At 43.4% G+C, this 20397-nt stretch overlaps 1 protein-coding gene across 19 annotated transcripts in view; it reads left to right on the top strand.

The window, feature by feature from the left end:
• The window catches only part of Syne1 (spectrin repeat containing nuclear envelope protein 1), a 484186-nt gene that overhangs the window by 262769 nt on the left and 201020 nt on the right, over positions 1-20397 (top strand). For all 19 annotated transcript variants that reach the window (XM_042262341.2, XM_015996792.3, XM_015996795.3 and 16 more), the window contains 11 exons: positions 881-1198; positions 2133-2288; positions 2448-2618; positions 3040-3366; positions 4975-5127; positions 5512-5679; positions 8254-8430; positions 10645-10791; positions 16004-16129; positions 17191-17367; positions 18559-18824. In XM_042262341.2, coding sequence (XP_042118275.1) covers positions 881-1198; positions 2133-2288; positions 2448-2618; positions 3040-3366; positions 4975-5127; positions 5512-5679; positions 8254-8430; positions 10645-10791; positions 16004-16129; positions 17191-17367; positions 18559-18824 — 2186 coding nt within the window. The remainder of the gene's footprint in view (positions 1-880; positions 1199-2132; positions 2289-2447; positions 2619-3039; positions 3367-4974; positions 5128-5511; positions 5680-8253; positions 8431-10644; positions 10792-16003; positions 16130-17190; positions 17368-18558; positions 18825-20397) is intronic.

Below are 20397 nucleotides of genomic sequence, written 5' to 3'. Positions count from 1 at the left end.
CTAGAACTTAAAGTATATAATACCATTTTGCCAGAATAGTTAAGGATATGATATTTCTATAGAAAGCAATATATACTGCTTAAGATATGTTCATACTCATTTGTTTAGGGTGAATCATCAAGGCTTATACTGTGGTATAAAGAATATATGTATATAAAGGGGTAATGGTGTAATGATTCAGCCTCCCGGGTCTATATGCCTACAAAGGGTACTGGTCCAAATTTTCTGGGCCACCACATTCCCTAGAGCATAAACCTGGAAGAAGATTCCTACCCCTTGCAATAAAGAGGATCCACACTTCCTTTCTCAGCAGTAATTGTAGCACGCAGTTAATGCCAAAGCCGCTAGCCTTGCTGCTATGGAAGAAGAGTCTGAGCTGTCATAAGCCTAGGTTATTGTTTTAAACAATATCACTTCTGCCATGACTGCTTTTGCCTACAAGCTGAAAAATCAAATTTCAGAAACTTAACTGGGAAATTGTCATTTTATTTTTTATTTATTTGTTTTGTTTGTTTGTTTTGTTTTTTGACACAGGGTTTCTCTGTGTAGCCCTGGCTATCCTGGATCTCACTCTGTAGACCGGCCTGGCATCGACCTCAGAGATTCCCACTGCCTCTGTCTCCTGAGTGCTGGGATTAAAGGTGTGCCCCACCACTGCCCGGTGGAAATTGTTATTTTAATTGGGAGATTTTCAGGCTCTTTCTCCAGACTTAGGAAGGCCATGTTCATTGTTAGGTATGCAAGTATGCATTGCTTAATAGCGCAGGATAAAATCACATGTCTAGTGTGAGTTACAAGCTGGCCCAGATGGTTTAGCTGCGATGCGCTGACGGGTGCAGACACCGAGTGAGTCATGATGGCCCTGCCCTTTCTCCTGCAGGAGCTTCAGGTGCACTGTGCGGAGGGTCAGGCCCTGCTGAACTCGGTCCTGCACACCCGGGATGACGTGATCCCCTCGGGCATCCCCCAGGCAGAAGACAGAGTGCTGGAGTCCCTTCGTCAGGACTGGCAGGTGTACCAGCACAGACTGGCTGAGACCCGGACGCAATTCAACACCGTGGTGAACAAACTGAGGCTGATGGAGCAAAAGTACCAACAAGTGGATGAGTGGTTCAAGAGAACGGAGGAGAAAATCAGCGTCAGGAGCGAATGCCGGAGCAGCCGAGCCACCAAGGAGATACAGTTGCTTCAGATGAAGGTGCAACTCCGGGGCACTGCCAGACCTCGTCAAAGCAAAGGGCCTTGCATAGTTTGTAGTTTGTTTCGTGAAATCATCAGGGGGTTGTCTGTCCGAGGTGGATGTCTTCCGGGTTTTCACGCTGCTTATCTAGGACGGTGACGATAAATGAAATGGCTCCCCTCGCGACACTCACTTCTTAGGTTCATCTTTGACAGAATGGGGTTTGGTGCTGGGTCAGTGAGCTGGCTCAGCAGGTAACCTTAATTACCTGAGTTTGGTCCCTAGTCCCCATACCGGAAGGACAGAGCCACCTTAAAGTTGTCCTCTGACCTCCACACACGGGCAAGCACACACATGTGCAAGCACACACACATTAGTAACTAATTTTACAAATTATTTTAAAATGTAAAAAGGAATACAGTTTTGTCAAACTATTGTATTTATTTCCCATGTCTGCTGACTTCCTTTATAGAAATATGGAAGTGACAAACTTTTACAATCATGGTTATGATATTAAAGGGATCTAACATAGCTCCTTAAGTTAACAATTCATAACTAGTTTCTTTCTAATGTTTACATAAGTTCCTTGCATACATCCAAAATAATGTATAGCCCTTGGTAATTTGTTTGCATTATTCATTTCAATATCTTAAAACTGATTAAACTGCAAGAGAAGATGTGAAACACTTTTTTAAAAAGGGCATTTGCACCAAAGTACAATATATAAAGAAAGGTACCCAGAGTTACAGATATACAATCATCATCACACTATTGTAACACAATTTTTCACAAAGATTATGTCTGACATACTTTCAAAATTGCATCTCAGAATAAATATACTCATAAACACATGTGGAAATCATGTTCTCTTCAGGAGGAGCACACAGTATTTGTCTTATTTAAGAATGTTCAGGACTAAGTTTTTTTCTCTCTGGTTCTTACATCATCTCAGAAGTGGCATGAAGACCTGTCAGCACACAGAGATGAAGTTGAGGAGGTAGGAACGAGAGCCCAGGAGATCCTGGAGGAGAGCCACGTGAGCAGCAGGATGGGCAGCCAGGCCACCCAGCTGACTTCCCGGTACCAGGCCCTGCTGCTCCAAGTGCTGGTGAGCCGCCCCCATCCCCCGCCACTTACAGGGGACAGCTGCCATCATGAGCCTAAGTGGTCTTTCTTTACCAGCTTCTACAGAAGATGTCTAGTGGTCCACAGTGGCCCTGGCCCTGGGGCTTTCATCCGTGGTTCAATCTTCTCTTTGCTTTCACAGGAGCAAATAAAATTCTTAGAAGAGGAAATCCAGACTCTGGAGGAAACAGAATCGTCCCTCAGTTCCTATTCGGATTGGTATGGCTCCACTCTTAAAAACTTCAAGAATGTGGCTACCAAAATCGATAAAGTCGATGAAGGAATGATGGGGAAAAAATTGAAGACGTTGGAGGTAGGCATGCATCCTTCTGGCCCCAACCTCCCTCCTCTCATGATCCTGTTCCACCGGGTAGATCTAGAACCACGTGTGCTCTTCCTGACTCCAAGTGGTTGCTCTCTGTGCTGGCTGGTTTTCTATCAACACAAGTTAGAGTCATCGGAGAGGAAGGAACCTCAATGGAAAAAATGAGCTGTAGGAAAGCCTATAGGGCATTTTCTCAGCTAGTGATCCATGGGGAGGGCCCAGCATATTGTGAGTACTGCCACCCCTGGGCTGGTGGTCCTGGGTTCTAAAGGAGAGCAGGCTGAGCATTAGTAGCTGCCCTTACTACTTTCAATAATGAGTTGCTGTATGGAACTGTGAATGAAATAAACCCTTTCCTCAGGTTACTTTTGGTCATTTGACGGCAGTAGTAACCCACGTTCTTTCTCAGGTTTTATTGAAAGACATGGAGAAGGGCCACAGTTTGCTGAAATCGGCTCGGGAGAAAGGGGAGCGGGCTGGGAAATTCCTGGAGGAGAGCGAGGCTGAGGCACTGAGGAAGGAGATCCACGGCCACATGGAGCAGCTGAAGGACCTGACTGGCACTGTGAGGAAGGAGCACATGAGCCTGGAGAAGGGCCTTCACTTAGCCAAAGAGTTCTCAGATAAATGCAAAGTGCTCACCCGATGGATGGCAGAATACCGGGAGATCCTGCACACGCCCGAAGAACCCAAAATGGAGCTGTATGAAAAAAAGGCTCAGCTTTCCAAATACAAGGTAGTCCCTTGCTACCTACTAACACATGCATGCGGAAACCAGGCAGGGACTGAATGGGAGAGAGTCTATTCCTAAAGTGTTCACCTGCAGAGGTGCTGAAGCGTACCCCTATATATCCTCTTTGCTGCGGATTTATGCAGCTATAGTTGGCTAAATATACAGCTTTGGCATGATTTTTCCAATTAGGGACTAATATTCAAAAGCTGGTAAAAATCAATCAACACACCTTTGTGATACAGATAGATGGATCGTCTCAAAAGTGTTCAACTCCCAGCCTGAGGGCATCATGTAACTGAAGGTAGCTATGAATGGAGTCAACCACATAAGCTTAAAAATCTATTGAGAAATTTTTTGCAAGTTTTTTTTCCCTGTAATTTGACTGCATGATTCCCAAATGTGACCTTTGTCATTGACGACATCTATCCCATATAGTCATTTCTGTTCTTTTTTCAGTTCCCCAGTCCTAGAATCTGACTCAGCAATTTGGAAATGAGATAGCACAGTTTAAAGACAATGACTTCTAACTGACCAATTATAGGTAAACACCAGACAATTTGGTTTCTGGAGGAGCAGTGATACATTCTAGAGGTAGAGAGAAGATATAAACAGAGAATGTTATGGATTTCACCTGCTCAGACTTTCAAAATAATCACCAAAGCTGGCTTCCACTTACATGTGATGTATTGTCATGAATGCCTTACACATTTCTGCCTACCTGGTCTTAACTAAAGAAAATCTGGCAAAGATATCACGACAGAAAGACACACACACACACACACACACACACACACACACACACACACACATACACGCACGCACGCGCGCACACACACACAAATATACACATACATACATGTATATATACATATACATACAGACGTGTGTGTGTGGGGGGGGGGTGTCTCAAATTCATGGCCCAATACCTTGACGGAGTTGTAGGCCATCTGGGTTTGAAAATAGCCCTGAAGGATTTAGCAGCAGGTTTAGGAATGATGGCATCCACGCTGACCCCAGACTGTGTCTGTAGAAGCTGGTGGCATTTCTGGCTTCTGTGTTGTCCCTGGCCTCCCCTCCAGGCCTGGCAGCTTGTTTGTCCCTGAAGATGCACTCATGCGAATCGCCTGCTCTCCTCCCCGAGTTGGGATCCATTTCCTAGTGTAGTTAAGTAGGCTTTGAGTCTGTCTCAGCAAGTGAGCTGCTGGACATTCTCTACCTAAGGTCAGCTCTAACGCCAGCTGCAACCGACACGGTGACCTCCAGACTGAAGGACAGTCCTTCCTGTTGATCTTTGTCTCTGCTGAAAGCAACAAAGTGGGAGGCAGAAATATGAGCTGTGTTCGGTTTCACTAAGTGGCAATTTTATATTTTCCCCTACACTGCCAGAGGCCGTTCCATGTGCTCCCCCAACCCCATTGTATTTTAAAATAGTGCAAACCACAGTAAAGTATTCTCCTTTTAACGCTCTGTACTTAATTGGCTCAGTTAGTATTTGCTAGATCCTTCTCTGAGGAGGTGCTGTCGTGACTGCCACAGGCACCCATGTATTTATTTCCTCCTTGTTCACCCAAATGAGATGGCTGCTTTTCCCTTTTTGTCCTGTGATTCAAGTCACTGCAACAAACGGTGCTGTCCCACGAGCCGTCCGTGAACTCGGTGCGAGAGAAGGGTGAGGCACTCCTGGAGCTGGTACAGGACCAGACGTTAAAGGACAAGGTCCAGAAGCTTCAAAGTGACTTCCAGGACCTCTGCAGCGTAGGAAAGGTGAGGGGAGAGAGGGGTACCATGAGTGCGGACCTCCCAGGATGTGACGAAGGAAGCCTGCCTCCCTCCTCTCCACTAGAGACCTCTGAGGACCGGCATGAGTCAGAGGCACATTAACCAACCACATGATGGCTGATTCTTTCCATTCCTGATGATTTGCTACACAATTAATTTCCTATTAGATGCTGGGGATGGAACCAATGGCTTTGAATGTACTCACCGTACACTCTACCCCAGAACGGCACCCTAGCCCCATCCTGGTAGTTTTCTGACACTATTCGAGCTGCCTAGCTTACAAGTTCCCCTGGGCGATTTTAAAGATAACACAATCCTGAGTAGGTTGCAGGCTCCAAGGCCAGCTCTGACACATACCTGGTTTTGCAGGAGCGTGTCTCCAGTCTGGAGGCCAAAGTCAAAGACCACGAAGACTACAACAGTGAACTCCAAGAGGTAGAAAAGTGGCTGCTGCAGATGTCCAGCCGGCTGGTGGCACCTGACCTTTTGGAGGCCAGCAGTCTAGAGACCATTACCCAGCAGCTTGCCCATCACAAGGTACAGCTAATCTCACCACAGGGAGCCTTTGACTTCCCTGCCACTGTGTATGTGTCTGTATGTGTATGACTGCGCATGTGTACATGCATGTGGGTGTGCACATGTGTGTCTTCAATGCAGCTCTGAGCTATAACCATGTTTCAAGAACCTGGTGTGAGTCTCAAGTGCAGCTGACAATTTGGAGCCATTGGACTTGATACTTGGGAGGAAAAAAAAAAAAGATGACTCAAATTTCAGCAGTTGGCTTCCAAACATGTTGCACTTTGTTGAGCTCATACTTTTTTTTTTTTTTTTTCTGTCCTGGAATTTAGTCTGCACGGATCATTTAGCACAGGAAGAGATTCCTTCTGCTTTAGAAACACATGCCAACCATGGAACACAGGACTGGGAGTCAGTCTGCATTCTAGGCTAGCCACATACCCTTCCTCAATGGGACCCGAGCCTCTCTGGGCACAGTTTGTCCTCATCTTGTCTCACCTCCTAACTGTTGTGCTGGAAACTCTAGGGAATGGCATCCATGAAAGCATTTTGTGACCCACAAAAGAGCAACATTGAGAGCAGACGTTCTCATCCTGGCAGGTCTCTGTTCTTAGTAATTACACATACTGGTGACAGGCGGCATGTGGACCATTTTATAGAATGACCTGCCGTGATCTTAATGAGCAATAATTTTATTTGTGATGTAGATCGATACCCTGTGGTGTGCCAGGAAAGCCATAAGCCTCTTTGTCAGAGGAAAATTTGCACCTCACAAATAGAGATAGAAAACCAGCTACTAATCTATGACCAGACTTCTATGAACATGCCAGGTCTCATTTGATCCTGGAAGCTAAGTAGGGTTGGCTATGCTCGGTCCATAGATGGGAGATGAGCAACTCTCGTGCTGATATTGTTAGGTTATAAGAATATGCTGTCCAATGGTGATGTGCATCCTGTTGCTGTGGTAACTACCATGGGAAGCATAGGAAGCCAAAGCAACCTGGGAAGGAAAGGGTTTCTGTCACCTTACAGCTTACGGTCCATCAGGAAGGGGAGTCAGGCCAGGGGTTCGATGCAGGAACAGAAGCAACAGCCGTGGAGGAACGCAGAATACTGGTTTGCTCTCTCTGGCTTGCTCAGTTGCTTTTTTATACAACTCAGGACCACCTGCCCAAGAGTGATCCCACCCACGGTGTACAGGACCCTTCCACATCAGTCATTAATCAAAAAATGCCTTACGGACTTGCCCAGAGACCAGTTTCATAGAGACATTTTTTCAATTGCTGTTCTTTGTTCTTAGATGACCCTAGCTTATGTCATGTTGACAAAAGACTAACCAGTATGTAGACTAACCTAATGGATAGTCCATCCCTGCAGGAACCTCCTCTTCCCCTCTCTCTCACTCTTCTCCCTCTCCTTCTTCCTCCCCTTCCCCTCTGCTTCTCCCTCTCCATCCTCCTCTCCCTCCCCTCTTTCTCCCTCTCCCTCCTCTCTCCCTCTCCTTTCCCCTCCCCTCTCCTTCCCTTCTCCTCCCTCTTCTTTCCCCTTCCCTCTCCTTCCCTTCTTCTCTCTCTTCTTTCCCCTTCCCTCTCCTTCCCTTCCCCTCCATTTCCCTCCCTCCTCCTTCCACCCTCCCCCTCTCCTTCTCCCTCTCCAGCCTAGGATATAACATGTCTGTTCTAAGATGAAGACAAAAGTGGTTTCCAGTTGAGTCTAATATCCACTCACCCACCCCCACTGGACAAAAGGAAAACGCAGCATTGCTGAGAGCCCAACCATGATTCCATTATGTAGAGCTGTGATGTATCCACCCAGGCACCCTTGTGTTGGAATGCCTCACTTGTCATGAGCATTGTGTGACCAATAATGATTCAAGCCTCATTTGGCAAGCTCACTTCTTGCTCCCTGAACAATCTGTGAGCATGCTCACTGGATAATGCATGTGAGGAAAGTGGTGGGAGCTGAAGTCCAGAAGGACTTGTCCAAAACTGGGAGGCTTGGCTGTTTACTAGCAGGTTACATTGATATGACCTTCCTGTGCTTTAGAGCCTCATCCACATGGCAATGGCAACCCATACTATTAGAGCTCATTTATTATGGTTTCTGGACTGCAGTGGGCAATTAACTGTAAGCATGATAGTTATTTTATTCATATAAATGTTATTGGGTGTAAATATTATATTATTACAGAAAGTAGAGCAGTAAGTAAATTAAATAGTAATGCTATCATCTGAGGTAAGAGCCATGCCTAGGTTATAACATAGACTTGACACACAGATGGACATCTTTTACCCTGGCTGCATTATCTTAACAATGCCTCTCTGAGACCAGCTGTGAACACGCTCTAGTCTTAAAGCCAATTCACTGTCACGTGACCAATCCACAACTCATTCACTCTTCCCATTGGTGGCTTCCTGAAAGTCTCATTTGCTTTTTTACCTAATGCATCACCAAGATAAATCACAAAACTCTTTTCAAAGGTTTTTTAGACACATGAAATTAGATCTTAAACTTGATGCTTAATGAAGAGGTTGTTTCAAGCTGAAAATGGAATCTTGCGGGCTCTCTGCTTCATTTTTTTTTTTTTTTTTGCAGGCAATGATGGAAGAAATAGCAGGTTTCGAAGATCGCCTGGACGACCTTAAAACCAAAGGTGACACTTTGATCGGCCAGTGTCCAGACCACCTGCAAGCAAAGCAGAAACAGAGCGTGCAAGCTCACCTGCAGGGCACGAAAGACAGCTACTCGGCCATCTGCAGCACGGCCCAGAGGGTGAGTACTCCAGGGTGTTCCATGCAGCGATGGACGGAAGAGGAAGGCTAGGTTTTCAAGAATAGGGTTGATGCCTAAATCTTTGGAGTAGTTTTGGTGTTTCAGCAGACAGAAAGAAGATGGAGTTCATGGCAAAACAAACATGCCAGGCATCGTCTGCTCCATGTGAGGAAGCTTAGAAATTCAGACATTCACTTCCATCCAATCCTTCTAACAAAGAATTAATTATGCTAACATAGTAGGCTCCGGATGTGGCTCACTTGGTACAGTGTCTGTCTAGTGTGCAGCCCAGGGTCTGAGCCTCAGCATATATAAACCAAGAATGGTGACACATGTCTGTATTCTTAACACTATGGAAATAGAGGCCACCGAAGGTCATAGTCACCCATACTACACCACATTGCAAGTTCCAAGTCAGCCTGGGCGACATGATACCCTGTCTCAAAAAAACAAAACAAAACAAAAGCTGTTTGGTAAATTGGGTGTGATGATTCATGCCTATAAAGCCTACACTTGGAAGGCTTAAGCAGGATGGTTGCCAGGAGTTCAAGGCCAGCCTAGGCTGCAAAGTGAGACCCTATCTCAAAGCAAATGAAAGAAAAAGTTATATTGGCAGTTTTAGTTTTATTTTGTTTTTACAAAACATCAAATTTCCCCCATAGTTTGCTATTTATTCTGTAGCACTAAAATAAATGCATTTTCATTCTCATCATCATTAATTTTTAACACTGTGAGGCCTGATTTTCTACTCTAACTCAGTATTTTTGGGCACTTGTATAAAATTTTGAGAACATGGAATAAGTCTGTATCAATTTTGAATTATACTTTAATGGATGTATTTCCACAAAACTACATTCTCAATGTCATAGAAATAAATCCACAATAAATAAGAATTGTTCTTCTAATAGAAACTAGCATTGTAAGCAAGTTGATTTCTATTGCTGTAGGCTTTGGGTTTTGTTACTTTGATTTTTTTGTTGTTGTTTTGTTGCTGATGGTGGTGGTGGGTTTTCTTGTTTGTTTGTTTGTTTGTTGTTGTTGAGACAGGGTCTTGCTACGTCACCCCATCTGGCATAGAATTTACTATGTAGACAAGGCTCGCCTCCAACTTTCGGAGATCTGCCTATGTTTCCCTCCAGAGTGCTGGAATTAGAAGTGTGCGCCACCACACCCAGCTATTGTAGTATTTTTAATTGATGTCAAATGTTTCTGTCTGGTCTTAAAGGATAACAGTAGGTGTGCCAGAAGGAACTAAAAGGACACAATGGGAGGAGAGACTGATCTGTGTTTATAATGAGAGAAAAAACATAAATTATAGATGATATAGTTGATTCCTTAGACTTGAAAAATTACCTTGGTAACTTTTTTTTTCTTTTGAAACAAGGACATATTACATTATATTGGCCAGCCTCGAGCTCATTTTATTGACTAAGGTAGCCAAGTTGAACAAATGATTGAAAATTAATTAATTGAATAGTCATATCAGAAAAAAAGATGAATGAATCCCAATTGTGGTTCTTTTAAAAATTTTTAAATGTATTTATTTTATGTGTAGGAGTGTTTTGCCTGAGTGTGTATTGTACTATGAATGGGCATGGTACCTGCAGAGAGCAGAAGAGGCTCTTAGTCCCTCGGGACTGATGTGACAAATGGCTGTGAGCAGTCATGTGGAGCAGGGAACCAAACCTGGGGCCTCTGGGGGGACAAGTGTTCTCAAGTCCCTGGACTGTAGTTTTTAAATACAGCTTCCATGGTGGAATGTGTGCGCAGACTCCTCCACTTCTCCATGTGCTATTATTTCTAGCAAAAGTATCAGCGTTCAAGAAGTTAGATTGTTTTTAAAAGATGATGATTCATTCTTTCATTTTTAGCTCCTAGTTTAAACAAAAACTCCAGTATTTATAAAACAGAGAGAAGCTTTGCAAACCTCTGTCTTATGTTCTCATTTATTTCAATGACCTCACGTACTTTAACTGATTTTGTCCCGTATATGAACAATGGGCCCGTTATATATGACATTGTTATGTGTGGATAGGTCAAGAAATTATAAAGTGGGCTGTGGCCAATGTAATTTGTGTCCTTTTGGAACTCATTCAGTCATGTTAGATATGGACATGATGCTAGGGAGTCCTAAGGATTTCATGCTTCTTCAGTTATAGTGATGTGTGTAGAGGCAGACCTCAACTCTAATATCCTGGCACCATTCTGTCTCAGGTATATCGCAGTCTGGAATATGAACTTCAGAAGCATGTCAGCCGGCAAGACACCCTGCAGCAGGGCCAGGCATGGATCTCTGCAGTCCAGCCAGACCTGAAGCCCAGCCCACAGCCACCTCTCAGCAGGGCAGAAGCTGTTAAGCAGGTAGTAGAGTCTGAGAAGTTTGTTATTCTTATGACCCACTCATTCATTCAAAACTGCGCTGGCTTCTAGGAGTAGCAAAGTTATGAATGAAGTCTGACCTCACAGTTGGTGTTCTTACACAGGCGTGGGGACCTGTGAAATAGAAAGAGTATGGTTCTCTCACCAAAGCTCAACTCTAAAGCCTTATCAGTAGGTGGCTATTGGCTCCATCACTTCATTGCTCTGGGCCTGAGTTCTCTCCTTTGTGAAATGATGCTTGTAAGTCCAACGGTTACTCAACGTGCATGAGGAAACAGTTCCAGCGACCCTGTGGATACCACAACATGCGGGTGTTCAATCCCTTGTTGAAAACACTGTGTGTGATATCGGCAATGAACTTACCCATGTCCACCCAGACTCTTTCCACCCTCTATAGAGTATTTTGAGTACTTCATGCAATGTAATCGTGCAGAGATAGCTACTGTGAAGTTGTGTAGGCAACTATGATGAGGAAATATGTCTGTGCATATTCCTGACAGACACAACATTGATTTTCTTCAATGCTGTCAGTGGACTGAGGCTGTGGGTACAGAATCTCAGGCCAGAGAGCCAGCTGTACACACGCTTCCGGACTATGCGGAAATGTAAATGTCATCTCACAAAGGAACGTGAGTTGTAAACAGAAAAGTGGTAGTGACTTCTCCCTCTGTTATTTCTCTCTCTCCACGGATGAGGTGCTTAGGAAGTGGTTGCTGAGTGCATGATGAAGGGAATGTTAATGGTTGTCCCATGAAAGGAATCTATTGCATATTAATATGACATCTGCAGGCTCATAATCATGCTACAGCAACTTCATTAGGATAGGAAGAAATATTTTAAAACCTCTGTGCTTAGCAGATTAACATTCAGTGCAAATCTTGTGGGAAAATATCATAGAGGAATTTAGCTGCAAATGTTATTACTGCCAGATAAATTCATGGTATCAAGTAAAAAATTTCAATTTTCTTACCTCAGAGATCAATAGAACACCCTTGTTCATGTAATCCTCATAGAGAATGTGCCCGTTTATTCCATTCCCAATATGAACTGGCTTAAGTGATTTACATTATTTAAGCCATGAAAAAGTTCACATCAGTGCACACATCATACTTTGGAAAGCACTGTATTGGGGGGAAATGTGCCTTTTTTCAAGATAAGAAAAAAGGCCACTTAGATTCTGGATTTTCAGTTTCGCAATTTGCATTGTGTATTAAATTATATGAAACAATGAGTTTCCTTACAGCACTCTTACACATCCTCTGAACACACTTTTTCTGCCCTCTCTTACCCCTCCTCTGCCTCCATCATTTCCCTAATAGCCCACATTTACTCTCAAGTCCATTTTTCCATTCTCTAAATTCCATGTGTGAGAAAATCCATGATGCTTGTCCCTCTTAGTCTGGCTTGTTTTGCTTGACACGGTGGTGCTCAGTTCTGTCATTCTGCTTTATGGCAGAATTCTAGATCTCTATCATATCCATTGACCACATTTTCTTTCCACTGTGAGCTTCCTTCAATCAATCCTTTTCTGTGTGGGCCTTGATTATTGATGTATTCTATTTAAAACATTCCAAAACAAAGCTCAATTTTTCTCTTTTGTTCCCACCCAAAAAGTGTTTCTCACAATGGCTTTCTGCCAGAACAGGGCAGGATGCACTACTCCAACCAGGAGGCACACACTGATCTTGCTCAGGTTCCTGAGTATGTAGCTCTGTGCCCTGCTGCCCTCCCACAGCCTTTGTGTATGCCTGCCACCCACTTGAAAGTAGCCGCAGAAGAGAATTAGAGGCTGTGAGCCATCTGGATCTGAGACACTGAAGACGAAGGAATTTTGTTTTGTCAAATTTTCTTTCGGTTCTTCTTTCTTTGTTTTGTTCCAACTAGTTAATGTTTTCCTTTGCTGGATACTGTCTTCATGCCAAGCTGTACAGGCCTCTTACAGTTGACTAGTACAGACATATGGCCGGAGCACTCCACACAGAGGCAGATTCGGAGTCAGGGTTTGACCAGCATCTGCACTGTGGCCCCAAGCTGCATTTGACTCTCTGGTACCTCTCCTGTAGTAAGTACTCCATAAACACATACCAGCAACACTCCGTGTGACCACAAGAGGTTGACACAGTGATTTGATCCCACTCAGAGTTACACGTTTTTATAAGGCATAGAATAGGAATTGGGGAGATGAGAAAAAGTATGCCAGATTTGTCTTGGAAGTTAATGCTAGCAATAATCCTTTGCAACTGTTTCTACTGGTTAGAATTAAGATAACTTTATTAATCACAGAATAAATCATTATCCTTTAAACTACACGTATTTTTAAAACTCAAATTTTGACAGTTTATTCTCTTCCCATTTCTAAATGTTCATCTGTCTGGGCCATGGGTCATGGCCTTGGTCATGGGACATGGGGCGATGCTGTTCACATTGGTTACTGATGAGTAAGACTAGCTGGAAGTGAAACACCAGTCATTTTGCATGTTGAATACCCAAGGCACTGCTTCTCACGTGGTTGGAACTAGATCTGTATTTATTATATCCACACGAGAAGCCAACAAGTCCTCTGTGCTCTCCACTGCTGTGTGTGTCCTCTGTAGACTGTTCACTCCATGTTAAGAGTAGCACTTGGGCCAAGGCCTGGTCATGATACTTCCAATACCATTCCATTATCCTTCAGCATAAATTCCAAATTTTGTTCCACAGCCTCTGAGTAGGCTGTCATCATAATTTGTCTAACAAAGGAAGAGTTTAGGTAGCAAAGAGTTTACTTTCTAAAATATGATGAGATTGGAGCAGTGGTCTAGACGTGGGTGACATCATATTACCCCCAGCCCCAGGGTCATTTAGTCATGATTAAACACATAGCCAGACACCATGATTAACAGTAATTGAGATGGTGTTGGTTCTGAGCAGGTACAGTCTAAGGATGCTACTGAACATCCCACAGTGTACAGGACAGACCTGCCCTTAAAGAGCTATTTGGCTAAGATGTCAGCGTTTCTGAAATTGGAGACTGTTGATGTTGACTAGAGGCAGAAACCAGTACACTGGGATGTTTGGCTTATTTCATTTAACATGGTAGCTTCCGGTTCCATCTATTCACCTTCACAGAATATACTTTCATTTTTCCTTGGAGCAGAGTAAAACTCCACTGTGGGCACACGGCACATTTTTTTTAAACTGTGAGCTGTCTTGGGCCATTTGTCTTCGGCTTTTTACTACAGATGCCATCAGTTCCCTGTGAGAGTCTCTGTGACTTGGTCTCTGTCCACTCCCTTGACCTCTGCTCCAGACTTTGTACCCAGTGTCCATTTGTGTAAGCTGTCCTTACCCTGTTCGATGGCTCGCTCCCTGAATATGTTCAGATCTAATCCTCTGAGCAGTCTGGGAGATATGCTGCCTCTAGGGTAGTGGGGCTTCCTCCGCACAATCCTCTCATCGCCTTTACCTTTCTACATGGTGTTCAGCACAATGACGCTGAATATTTGCTGACATATTACCTTGTCTGCCCTCAGCAGAATGTCAGTTCCGTGATGGCCAGGGTTTGTAACTCAAATGTTAAATGGTCTTTTAATAAAAAAAACCTGTAGCCAGATATTGGGGTAAATGCTGAAAGATCAGAGAAGCAGAGCAAGCCACAGCCAACACCTCTTACCTCACCAACTCCTCAGCCTGAAAAACCCTCCTCGCTGAAAAGGCTTCTAGTTCCTGTCTCCTTACGCCTTATATACCTTTCTCCACCCAGACAGTAAAGGTGTGTGCTTCCCAAGTACTGGGACTAAAGGTATGTTCTACCAGTGTTTCTCTCCTAGACCGAGTCAATCTCATGTAGTCCAGGGTGGCTTTGAACTCACAGAGATCCCATCTGCCTCCAGAGTACTAGGATTAAAGGTGTTTGCCACCTCTGCCTGGCCTCTGTGTTTAATATAGTGGCTTATTCTGTTCTCTGATCTTCAGGCAAGCTTTATGTGACACACAGCATATCACCACAAGGGTTGTGTTGTGTGGACTGCTTTATGCCCAGTATCTAAAATGTACTCTTCCTCGATAAGCATCATAGAGATGCATGTTTCTGTGTTTCTATAAAAAAAAAATCTACTCACATAAGCCACTCTTGGGGTTTAAATAGCCACATCACTCCAATGAAGCTTCCCAGCTCACTCTGGCTGTGGTCTCATCTCCACACTATACACAGGGCACATCACTCCAGTGAAGCTTCCCAGCTTACCCTGGCTGTGGTCTCATCTCCACACTATATACAGGGCACATCACTCCAATGAAGCTTCCCAGCTCACCCTGGCTGTGGTCTCATCTCCACACTATACACAGGGCACATCACTCCAGTGAAGCTTCCCAGCTTACCCTGGCTGTGGTCTCGACTGTTGCTGGAGAATTTCTCTCCAGCTCCCACCAAGTCCCACCAGTCCTGGAGCCCACTTATAAAATAAACACACAGACTCTTACATTATTTAAACTGCTTGGCCATTAGCTCAGGCCTATCATTGTCTAGCTCTTACTCTTATAATTAGCCCATTTCTATTAATCTTTACTTTGCCACATGGCTCATGGCTTACCAGTACTTTACATCTTCCTTGTCCTGGCGGCAGCTCCAGGCTGTCTCTCTTTCCTTCCTCCTTCCTCAATTCTCTTCTCTCCTTGTCCCGCCTATACTTCCTACCTGGCAGCTCCAGGCGATCTCCTCTTTCCTCAATTCTCCTCTCTCCTTGTCCCTCTTATATTTCCTGCCTGGTCACTGGCCAATCAGTGCTTTATTTATATAGAGCGATATCCACAGCACTCCACGCTATACACAAGCATGTGAATGAGCAGAGAAGAGTAGGCTGTGACTTCTTTTCCTGATGTAAAAAAGAAATGCAAATGCTCTGAGAAAGTCTGGAAAGACTGGAGACAAGCCTTGGGTTTCCCCCCTTTCCCAGACCACGCAGACAGCTTTCATTATAATGCAAACCAGATGGTGGACAAACAGATCCGCCAGTGTGTTTGGAATTCTCTCCCATGAGTCACCAATATATTTCAGGACAGTGGCGGTGGCGAAAACACTGACAAAACAAGATGAGTTTTGAAACATCCATAAAATGCCACCGACCACACACTGTGCTGCCTAAACAGTGCACCCGGCTAACGGACTCTGACCATTACATTTTCTGTTGTTGTTGTTGTTTGTTGTTGCTTTCAGGTCAAACACTTCAGAGCTTTGCAGGAGCAGGCAAGGACCTATTTGGATCTCCTTTGCTCCATGTGCGACTTGTCAAACTCCTCAGTGAAAAACACCGCTAAAGACATTCAGCAAACCGAGCAGCTGGTAAAAAAAAAAAAAAAAATCATGATCACAGCACATTGTCTGTTTGGTTATGTTCTCTCTTCTTCAAATCTTCTTCAAAGGCTGTGAGGTTTAAAGAATATACTTCTGGGGATATTCTTGCTATAATCCTCTTAGATCATAAAAGTGAATTAATAGATGAATTTTTGCCACCACGGAAATGAAAGTGGACACGAATGTAGTGGGATCACGGCTGAATCGTTCAATCGATGCAATCACTGCCGTTTGTAGCTTTCTCCACTCTGATTGGCAGTCTCTTGCTGTTTCCGTATTCTCTCACCCCTTTTCTGGTGTTCTTTTCTTCTTTAAGTAATACTCAGCCCAGAGCACCCGTGTCCTGGCTTCTGTGCATCAGACCCGCCAGGGGCTAGGGCTTAATTCCTTCCAAAAGGTGATGCAATCTAAGTATCTTTAATAGACATAATAAAACAAATTATACGCTTCCAAAAGCCAGCAAAGCGGATCCAAGGACAATCTAAAACATTAACAGGGCAGTGTGTAGTAGTGTGGTGAGTCTGTGATCTCGCTGCTGGGGTGGGGGTCAGGGAGGTTGAAGCAGGAGGATTGTCAGGACTTCCAGGCCACCCTAAGCTGTATTATTCCCTGTTTCAGAAAACAAAACAAACAAAAAAACAATCAAACCCTCAGAGTTTTATGAGATGAAAAGACACATGTATTTGAGATGTAAGCCTTTCTTAATTACTCCAACCCCAATTTACCGGTAAAATAATGTGTCTACTGCTCAGCCTGATGGGAAAAGCTCTTGGGGCAGCTTTTGATCTCATACACTGTTAAAATTTTTTGGATCTTCACGGCACTGGTTAAAATCACATGGGAGGACTCATAGAATGTTTTAATTCTTTAGAAACTCTTAAGCATAAAGGAAGTCTGCTTTTCTCAACACAAATAAAGAAGTGCTTTCCAAATCTAGCTGATTGTGAGCACAGTGTTGGGCTCTGCCTGTGGACCCACTGACAACCCACCCCTCCGAGTCACTGAACAGAGAGATGTGTCTGTGGAAAACTGAACTGTGTTTTCTCCAGATTGAACAAAGGCTGGTCCAAGCACAGAACGTAACTCAGGGCTGGGAAGAGATCAAGCACCTGAAGGCGGAGCTCTGGATTTACCTGCAGGATGCGGACCAACAGCTGCAGAACATGAAGAGAAGGCACTCGGAGCTGGAGCTCAATATTGCTCAGAACATGGTCTCTCAAGTAAAGGTGGGAACTAATGTCTCCCCCAGAGGCATAACGGAGGCCAGGAACAGAGCAAGAGATGCAATGTATGCAATACATTCATTTCAATATGCCCGGGTGTTGGAGTTCTTGAACGAGAGGACAGCCCCTGAAGGACTAAGAGTGTGAGCCGCAAACAGCCATAGGCTGAGAGCACAGTGACACACACTTGTCCATACTTCAAGCTTAGGGGAGGAGAATGGCTTGGGTCCGGGAGGTCAAGACTAGCCCAGGCAAGGTAGCAAGACTTACTGTGTCAGTAAGTAAATAAATAATATTTCATGTATATTCTCAGGGTTCCACGGGGACATTTTCATATGAAACCTTCACTGTTTGCAAGCAGGACAGCTGACCTTTGGCCCACAGAACTAGGAGACTGCTGTTCCACAAACACAGGGCCTCATTGTTCCACTTTTTATTGCCATATAGCTACAGCTGTAGGGATGTAAGCCCGTGTGTTAAATGCAGCCTTAATGTGCAATTAATTTAAATGCAGCAGACATATAATTTACAATCTAAATAATGTGTATATTCGAGAATTAGTATCAGAATATTAACTTGATTGGAAAGAGGGTCATATTTTAAACAAACCTTAAGACTATTTTCTTTGATGATGAGTTATTTAAAATATTTTCTGCTGAATATTATTTGTAACTACAAAATAAAGAGAATGGAGGGATCCTGAATTAAATTTATTTTTTCCATAAAAAGCATAAACTCTTTAAATTTTTAATTTAAAAGTGGTTTTGGTGGGGGTTTTTTTTGTTTTTTTTGTTTTTGTTTTTGTTTTTTGTTTTTTGTTTTTTGAGACCGGTTTTTCTGTGTGGTCCTGGCTGTCCTGGAACTCACAGCGATCTGCCTGTCTCTGCCTTCCAGGTGCTGGGATTCAAGGTATACACTACCACCGTCTGGCTTAACCTTTTTTTTTTTTTTTCATACAATATATTTTGAGAAAACTAAGACCTTACTTCAAGGAAACACACTTTTAGATTTTGTTTGTGCTTCTCAAAATAGCACAAAGCAAGAAAGTATCAAAGTTACCCTCGTCTTCCAGAGCTGGGAATTCATGTTCAGCAGAGATAATGGCAATTTTTCCATTTTCTGATTTTTTTTTTTTACACTATATTTAAAAGTATTGAATCTGTGTTTTGGTCTGTTTTGCATTTTCACCCTCAGGATTTTGCTAAGCAGCTGCAGGACAAACAGGCCTCCGTGAGTGCCATCGTGGAAAAGGTGGACACGTTAACAAAGAGCCAGGAGTCCCCTGAACACAAGGACATAAGCCACCTGAATGACCAGTGGCAAGATCTTTGCCTCCAGTGTGACAAGCTGTGTGCACAGAGGGAGCAGGACCTTCAGAGAAGCCGCGATTACCACGACCACATGGATATTGTTGAAGACTTTCTCGAAAAATTTACTACAGAATGGGATAACCTGGCCAGGTAGCAGAAATCATCCAGTGGGCCACCATGATGCTCAGTCCGAAGTGGATAGAATATTGCTAAGATCCTAATGTTGAGCCTGTGTAGATTGGGGGGGGGGGGTGTTCCTGGTTTAATTTAATACTAATTACCAATAAGCAAGAGAGACAGGTTTGTCTGTGGTCTCAGACACTGTTTCAGAGATAACAACTCTGAATGTTTCCACTTTGTTTAACTGCCTGTCATTGTTTGCCATCCATGACTCTGAAGTGGATCCATCTTGAACCTCCATGTCCCAGAAGTTTCTCTGCAAGTCTGTCAAGTCTCTGAGCTACCTATATTCCATGTACTTTAGTCAAGTTTGGTCACTATAGAAGATATTTTTCTTATTGTTCTGACCAAGTATTATTTAGGCTCAGAGTTTGGGAGAATGCAGTCCATTGTAGAGGGAAAGGTGAGGTGATAGGCATCCCCACAGTGACAGGGGTATGTATCTGGCCTATCACATCTTGGAACAGGAAGCAGAGAGCAGATAGGAAGTAAACTGAGTTATACAACCTCAAAGCTCTTTTGGGTGACCTGCTTCCTCTAGCAAAGCTCCACTTTTTAAGGATTCTGCAACTCTCCAAATAGCGCCACCTGCTGGCACTAGGTGTTCAAACACAGGAGCCTATGGGGGAACATTTCAGTTTCAATCCACATCAGTTCTAGTCTAGAAAATTATTTTGCCATTCAGTTAAATTATGCCCTTTGAGATGCCTGGTCCTTGAATCCCTCATAGCTTTTATTCCTTAAAAGTAAGTGCCTGCCTTCCACACACACACCAGTATATTATATGAAAACACCCCCAGGCTTTTGAACACTACAATTACTTAAAAATGAACTTTTTTATATAACCTATTAGGTTTTTGCAATATAAAACACCAAAATTATTTTAGAAGTAGGTAGATAATAGTGATGTTTTACTGTTTGTTTATTTTGGCATACCATTTTCTCATTTTTACTCCTTTTTGATATTCAGCACTTTACTGTTTTTTTTAAATAAATGCAGTCAATATCAGCTATACGTCCCCATAAATCTGGCTTACATTAATTCTATAGGTACTTTAAACATAATGTATCCAAGACCAAACTCAATCATACTGACAAGTCTGATTTCTCATACTTCAGAACTGATCATCTGTAAATTCAAGAGACTCTAAGATCCAGCTTTGTAATGGAAAAAAAATGATTTACATCACACATTTATTTAAAAATTTTTCTTATATCTAGGCCGGGCGGTGGTGGCGCACGCCTTTAATCCCAGCACTCGGGAGGCAGAGCCAGGCGGATCTCTGTGAGTTCGAGGCCAGCCTGGGCTCCCAAGTGAGTTCCAGGAAAGGCGCAAAGCTACACAGAGAAACCCTGTCTCGAAAAACAAAAACAAAAACAAAAAAAAAAAAAAAAAAAAAAAAAAAAAAAAAAAAAAAAAAAAATTTTTCTTATATCTAAGTACAGAGACATATAAATATCCAAGTAGGTATAGACAGCTCCTGAGCCATTGGTTATACCTTCTAGAATGTGCCATCTAGCTCTCTATTATTTATTGTACCTT

Source organism: Peromyscus maniculatus, chromosome 16, assembly GCF_049852395.1.
Source record: "Peromyscus maniculatus bairdii isolate BWxNUB_F1_BW_parent chromosome 16, HU_Pman_BW_mat_3.1, whole genome shotgun sequence".
NCBI classification, from domain to species: Eukaryota; Metazoa; Chordata; class Mammalia; order Rodentia; family Cricetidae; genus Peromyscus; species Peromyscus maniculatus.
This window is presented reverse-complemented; position numbering and strand designations above follow the sequence as displayed.